The 7,457-nt window shown below is 37.1% G+C and overlaps 1 protein-coding gene across 1 annotated transcript; it reads right to left on the reverse strand.

Annotated features, from left to right (window-relative positions):
• Window positions 1-3,860: 3,860 nt before the first annotated feature.
• Window positions 3,861-6,942, reverse strand: LOC126591941 (transcription factor bHLH130-like). Its single transcript, XM_050257659.1, has 6 exons — window positions 5,869-6,942; window positions 4,981-5,084; window positions 4,730-4,897; window positions 4,496-4,561; window positions 4,333-4,401; window positions 3,861-4,248 (listed from the first exon to the last, which is right to left on the reverse strand). The coding sequence occupies exons 1-6, from the start codon at window positions 6,422-6,424 to the stop codon at window positions 4,141-4,143; spliced, it is 1,071 nt and encodes a 356-aa protein (XP_050113616.1). The 5' UTR covers window positions 6,425-6,942; the 3' UTR covers window positions 3,861-4,140.
• Between the last annotated feature and the right edge of the window lie 515 nt (window positions 6,943-7,457).

The following is a 7,457-nucleotide window of genomic DNA, read 5'->3' on the forward strand; positions in this document are numbered from 1 at the left end:
TTGGAGGGTGGACAATTGTGGTTTTATCATTTGCGGAAGAAAGAGAGGAAGAGAGGAGGAAGAGGCGGGAAACCATCGGCTAGTGCGGGTCCCATTAACGGTTTTTTAAGTTCACTATGAGAAGAGTTTAACACTTGCTGGTACAATAGTTTCGGTACAAGTGGCTGGATCTGGGTCGTTAGTTCGGCAAACTTTTTGTTGTCTACACAGATTCTTCGAGTGTTTTATCGGTAGCGCGCTTGGTGTAAGAGGTTCGGATTAGTAAAATGTACAAAGTTCGATTCTCTTCTATATATTGCAATCGAAAAACATGATTGAGTTGCATAATGTTTCTTCTCATTTGTCAATCTAACTGCAAGTTTTCCTGATCTTCTCTCTTCGTGAGAGTTCTTCTCACTTGTGTGTGAGTGTTTTCTCTTCTTGTCAAACCTTGTTGTAGCCGCCGAGGCTAGCCGTTTCCAGGGTTGGTACCATTCCACCCTTGTTCTTTCTTTTTTCTTTTTTTCATTATTTCCGGTTCCATTTGCTTCATTTTCCACCTGATTTCCATCTCGATTGTTGTTGTCTTTCAAACCCAATTGATGTTGATTTCATCTTTCTAAACCCCCACATCAAATCCCCTTTCTCCTCCACTCCTTGCGTCTAGACTTGTAAACGGGTTGGGTTTATCAGGTTTGGATCGGGTTCAATCCGACCCGTTAAGTTAACAGGTCATCCGAACCTAACTTGTTAAGCTAACGGGTCATCCGAACGCAACCTATTAAACTAACGGGTCACCCGTTTCACCCGTTAACAATTATTATTATTATTTTTTTTTTGCATAGAGTTTATTTTTTGTTGTTAAGATTTTATTAAAATTGTTAAAACATCCTCAACTAACGAATGCTAACGGGTCTAACAGGTTGATCCAAAATGACCCGTTATTTAACAGGTTCACCCGTTAACGACTCGACCGGTTAAACATCTACCCAAATACTACTATTAATGGGTCAGGTCGGGTCGGGTCCAAAATGCCAGATCTACTTGCGTCCATCCATTTCCATGTTTTTCATCAATCCTTCTCATTTCGATTCTCCCTTTTTCTCAATCATCTTCCTATTTTGCTCCACACTCCATCGTTTCTACACCAAATCCGATCTGCATACACTTTTCTTCACTGCGCTTTGTTGTGGTGCTTTTGGAAAGTGTGTAAAGCTTCGGCTGGGTGTTTGCACCACCACCTTCACTTTGTTTGCCTTTATTGGCTCTGTCACTAATGGGTCACCCATTCCTATTGGCTTGCTTCGTTCTGTGGACGCAACTAAGGGGTGCTCGTTGCAGGACGCCATAATCTCCCTCTTCTTCACTTCTGGGGAGTTGATTTCTAGCAACCGTTGGGGATGTTGGCTAGCGGTGGTTGGGAGGCACTGTTCTAGCGGGGTTGGTGGTAGCAGGAGGATAGGTTCTTTGTTTTGGTGTGTTTCTATTTTTGGGTTTCAAAGTGTGTTTTGGGCCCTGTCTTGTTTGGCTTTGAGGTTCATATATTTTTTATTTGTGATTTTCTTGTAATTGGACCTCTTGTATATTTGCTTTATTGTAATTTGTTGGCTTTTTCCTTGAAATGCTATTTCTAGTTTACTAAATAAATAAATAAACTACGAGTTTTCCTTTCCTCAAAAGACTAACACTATGTATGTTTGGATAAAGGAAATAAACTTGGAATTTTGATAAAAGTCAGAATTATAAATTGATATGCATCAATTCCCTTGTTTAGATTCATAAACATAGAAATTTAGAATTTTCGTGTGAGAAAAAAAACTTGGAATTTGGGACCTCCAATTCCCAAGTTCAAATTCCATGTAAATAGGTATCATTTCTCAATTTCTATTATTGAGAGTTTAAAAATAACAAATTCCATATCCAATTCCATTGTTCTTTTAGGTTAACCAAACAAGAAAATTGACAAATTCTAGAAAATAAAATCTTGTCATTTCAATTTCCGTCATTTTAAAATTCCCTAGTAATCTTAAATTTCTTCATCCAAACATAGTGTAAAGGAAAAACAAAATTTATAAACAATATTTTGCTACTCAAAGTTTTGAGAGAGGTCCTCTTCAAAACCCTTTGTACTTGATTATAGAATAATTGGTCATTTAGTCAATCAACTGTAGCAAATAGATTGACGACTTATAATACTTTTACTGATTTTGACATTATGGTTTTATACAGTTGGATGACTAAACTATCTCATATTTTATTATGTTTACTGAGATAATTTTTACATATTAAATTATAATATACACGGTTCCAATCATAAGCTCAAAATATCGTGAATTGAACGCACAATATTTTGAGGAGGACTTTTTTGAAAAAGCTTGGGTGGTCATGTATTTTTCATAATATAATAAGATTCTAAATTTGGGAAATAATAGAAGTCAACATCTTCCAAACATAAATTACATTTCCCTCACAAGGCTTGCGACCCCTCAATCGGGTAAAGTCCATGCTCTACATATTGCAAGGTTGGCAACCTAGTAGTATGTTCTACTTATGAAGTTACTTATTAAAAATATGATCACTTTTGATGTTTATTGTATTGGATAACTTATCAGATTCAGGGCTGGTTTGGTATTGCTGTGCTTTGAAAAAAAGCTGCTGTAAGAATAAGCGGCTGTGCTGTGAGAATAAGCGGCTGTGAAATAAAGCCAGTAGAGTGTTTGGTAAACTTTTTTGTGAAAGTGCTTTTAGAAAAAAAAGCAGGATGATAGTGTGTCTTTTCATTAAAGGAGCATTGTAGCTCCGTGTGCTTTGAAAAAACTGGCTTTTTTTCAAAGCAGCAAATAGCAGCTTCAGCTTTTCCTTTGATTTTTAGCTTATTCTCACAGCAGCTTCCAAAATAAGCCATTTTTTTTCAGTTTACCAAACACAAAAATGACCCTCAGCTTTTTTTCACAGTGGCTTTTTTTAAAATCACCTCAATCCCAAACGGGGCCTCAATATCTTAACGTTATAAATGATGGAAAACTTTCTAAATTTACAAGTTATCCTAATAAGATGACATTATTGAGAAAAATAAGTTTTTTTCGTAAATAGTCAACCTTCTACTTTCAATCGAATAAAATTCGAAAACCCGTCCTTCCTTAACATTGGTTGAATATAATGGAGTATACAGCTGTAAGCACCAAACGAGCCGATCGAGAGCAGAATCATTACATTCTTAAGTTCTGGCTACATAGAAACATGACTGTTCCTTTGTCTCTTCCAAATAAGGACAAGCAAACTCTTCAAGTCTGATACAGTCCTTTTCAAAACAGGATAAGGCTCAGTAGAAAAAGACAAAAGAAGTCTGTAACCAAATAAAGAGACATGCACCAGTAATTTAAGTTACGTCAACTTCCAGAATTTTGTAAATTATTTCATTATCCATCTCATCACAATGATCTGAAATTTCCTTAATTACAGAAAATCACATATTTAGTTGTTCCGGATGCAAAAACAACATATTTTTTCATAAGTTCGATAGCTTATTGTGGCAAATCTCATGTTAAATGCAACGTCAGTATATATTTGTAAGTGATTTAACAAGTTTAATATTTAATTATCTATATTTACGTAAGATAAACAATAAAAAGCAACGTAATGAGTTTGAGCGACATAACAAATTTGATATTTACCTGTTTATTGATTTCACATAATGAAATGTCTAACTTAACTAACAAAACAAATACTGATTTCATGTTCCCGTTGTTTCTTCATGTACTCCTCTTTTTGTTTCAATTCCTTAATTCTCGTTTGATCCACGAGCAAGAAAAAGAAGTGAAATGCGTGGAAAAAGGGGGAGTCCGAAATGGCTTGCATAAAATGATATGCAAACAAAAAAATTGAAATCAAAGGATTTCATTCTTAGAACTTGTCCTGTACATTCTTGTTATGTTTATTTCATATATTAATTATGTGATAGCTAGGAACTCAAACTGCTCGTTTAGGTTACAAGACCTGGTCCCCTCCAGGTTTGTGGTGGAAATTCTACCAACCTTCTACATCACACCCCATCAAAAACTACATTATCTAACGGCTCCTTCTACCTGTTTCTTTGGAGTTCTTTTTGGATATAATTTCTAGTTGAACTTCACTGCATAAAAGAGAATATATTGTGTGGCTTCAAACTTTCAACCGACTTCCCCCGTCACTTTCCTGATTCGACACCGGATTCGACACCGGCTTCTGCATGTTTAAACATTTGCAGTTTGCTCTAACATCGCTAAGCGTCTGCAAAATAATAAACTTTTGTGAGTACCAACTGATGATGCTTTGTCCACAATGCAATATTTCTCGATTCAACTTGTTTGGTACCTTGAACTGTTTCTGAAGATCTTTAATATAATCAACTGCCAAATCGAGCATGTCTGCCGTGTTGGTTTGCTGCCAAGAATTTAAAAAAGTTGAATATCATGAGTTTCTGAACACAATTATTGGAGAATTGATTCGAGGCTAAAATGCTCATGTGACATTCTACCTTGTCCATGTTCGGGACCAGTTCTTGTAGTTTCCTCATTCGTTCACTGATCCGTGTTCTTCTCACCTGTAAACAAACTACTGCTTAGCATCATCTATGTTCGAGCAAAAGACTAAAACGGAAAAACCACAATGAAGTTTCATGGTGGATGTACTAATTATATGTATGAGGAACAAATGTGCTGACTAACAACAAATATTAGCTGGCTGGCTACAGATATAGGAAAATATTTACTCTTTCGGCAATGCTTCGAGGATGAGTGGCACAACCTCTCTTTGCTCTAACTTTGCAAGGTACAGAATCTTGAAGTTGCAAGAACTTTTCCATGGCAATGTCTGCTGAAGTTTTTGGTAAACTCAGGTGATGGGATAATACATGAAACCGGTTTTCAAGCTCTCCGTTCTAACCATGAAAGTTTATTCAGAATGAGTTAAATATGCAACAAAAATTTGCGGAAATTCAAACCACATACACCAATTAAGTACCTGATCAACCGAAAATAATTTCCCATCATGATCTTGGTCTCTTCTCATGCCATCTAAACTCTCTGGAAAATTCGATGAGTCATTCCAAGTTCCGAATGGGAATCCTGTAACATAAAATCAAGGATAAGCGCTGTAATCTCCATTAGTACCATGCCTTGTAACTTTTTAGTGGCGACATCATCTGCAATTTACTGAAAGACAATAATATATCTAGCTTTCTAATCCGAATCTATCAGCTGTTAATCCGGATCAATTTTGGGTTTCCTTACTAAGAAAACACAATATCTAGCTTAATTCACTCCCCCGCAACATATTATATTTCGCGATGCTCTTTCCAACTAAGTATGAAGTTAGAAAATCAAACACCCCATAGGTTCCCATCTAACTTTTCAAATACCAATCAAATCCTACACATCCATAGACGAAAGCAAACATTTTCAGAACATGTTTGTTTGACTGACCAAACTCAAACTTCCACACTCCTCATTACAAATAGCCTATAAATAGTAATTATTTTACAACTATCTAGAGAGAGAGAGAGAGAGAGAGAGGAACTCATTCTCTTTTTGGTAACCAAATTGCAAATGTGCTTCTCAAATCAATGTCTGTCTTATGTCTACTACCAAAAACCAAAATAAAAATCTCCAAAACTAACATACTCGGATATCGAATCTACGATGCAAACAATAGGAATCATACAATGATATGGTAAAAAAAATGAATGCATGCAGCTTCAACGGTCAAAGTATTTAGAAACTAAAAAATGATAATCACCTTCGAATACCCGAGTTTTAATATATCTACTCTACTCGTAGTTTAGATTAGATTACGATATCGCTCAGATTAAAAAAGTCATAAGCTAATGAAAGACAGAAGAAAACACAATACCGTTTTGAAGAGAGGTGTTGGAGAAAAGCCCAGCAGGGGAACTACTTTGTCTAACAAGATTTGAATTCGAATGAACTGACTTGTTGGCCGGAGTGTGATGACGTTCCATTGGACCGGAACCCGCCAACCCATATCCGCCATTAAACGAGCTCTGCCTCGGATAATGAGGGGGCAGCAGCCCAGAATACCCTCCCTGTGAGCTCATCCGGATCGCTGACACTGCCGCCTCCGTTGCCGTCACCACGGATTTGTCGTCAAATTCTTGAAAACTCGACGGCCAGGAATCTGAGTCGTTGATATGGCTGTAATTCGTGAATCTGGAGAACAATCTCTCGGACTCCGAAGAACCCTCAACTGGGCTTTTACTGTGAAGCCCCGAATCGCCGCCGTCGGCGAAATTGGAGAGGAGGGAGTGCGGAGCAGAGCGAAATCTGAGCAACCCAGAATTGTGTTGGTGGGTATTTGAATCCATGAATGGCGGTGCACTGCTTGCTACAGTGGAAATTTGAATTAATGGGGTCAAGGTAGAATTGGATGCTGGAGGACCATTATACATACGCTGCTGCCCTCAGTGCTCACGTAATTTTTCCGGGAAAATTCTGAGAATATTTCTTTCTTTTTTCTTTCACTTTCTCAGAGAAAATTTTTAAGCTTTGTTTTTAAGCAGAGTGGGATAAGATCTTGTGGAAGAAGCAACCGGAGGGAAAAAAGCTAAGCTTGACCAAACCGTAAGCCACTGAGAGAGAGAGTAGCTAGAAGTAGAAGATAAACAGGGACCCCGTAATTAAATGGAACCTTGAGGTCTGTATCGCAATGGAAGTAGAGAGAAAAAGATGCAGACTTGCAGGGATTAGGGTGGGGAGAGGGAGAGAGAGGGAGAGAGAGATTGAGTGCAAGCCTCAAATTAGCTTTTCAAAGCTCTGAAAGCAAGGAAGATCTTGAGCTGAGGAGAGAGAGAGAGAGAGAGAGAGAGAGAGAGCTTGTGGCTTCGTCTTCTGGTCTGTGATACGAGTTGGGTGCGGCCAATGGAAAAGTACAGAGTGCTATCAATATCTGATCTCTCCACCGAACATTTGCTTTTGTTGCCTCTTTTAGTAGATTTCTACTTTAGTACTTACTATTTGTGGGTTTTCCTCCCTTTTGTTTTTACATATCTTTTAGTTTTCATTTTGAAGAATGCAATGTAATTTATACGTTCATTTTTTATTGATGCACATCCAATCCACAAAGAAAAATATATTAAAGGACAAAAGTAAATTTGATTACGCAGAAGGAGAGAAATAGTGTGCTGGATTAATTTATCTTCAAATAGACATTTACACAAGTTCACAATACTTATTTTTTAGGTTGTGTGTGGTAGCCAAGGACCTTGAATTCTACCTCTCGTTTAGTTTTTGTCTCTGAATTCTCATATTAGTTTCTCTCGTTTTTTAACTTAACTTTGCGTTGCATGAGTAGACCTTCCGTCAAATGTGTCTTATTTTCTATCAAATTTAAGTGTATAGTGGTCTTTTCATGCAAAAAAAATAAAAAATCTAAGTTATTTAAAAAAGAGAAGAGGATGGCTCCTTAAGGTTAAAGATAAGTTC

Source organism: Malus sylvestris, chromosome 12 (genome assembly GCF_916048215.2).
Source record: "Malus sylvestris chromosome 12, drMalSylv7.2, whole genome shotgun sequence".
Classification (NCBI taxonomy): domain Eukaryota; kingdom Viridiplantae; phylum Streptophyta; class Magnoliopsida; order Rosales; family Rosaceae; genus Malus; species Malus sylvestris.

Bases quoted from the DNA above. Each gene is read 5' to 3' on its own strand.
- LOC126591941 (XM_050257659.1), bottom strand. From the start codon at position 6,424: ATGTATAATGGTCCTCCAGCATCCAATTCTACCTTGACCCCATTAATT. The intron at 5,085-5,868 runs GTATTGTGTTTT...TTTATGTTACAG, and splicing joins CAACACCTCTCTTCAAAACG to GATTCCCATTCGGAACTTGG. The intron at 4,898-4,980 runs GTACTTAATTGG...TTTCATGGTTAG, and splicing joins AATTATTTTCGGTTGATCAG to AACGGAGAGCTTGAAAACCG.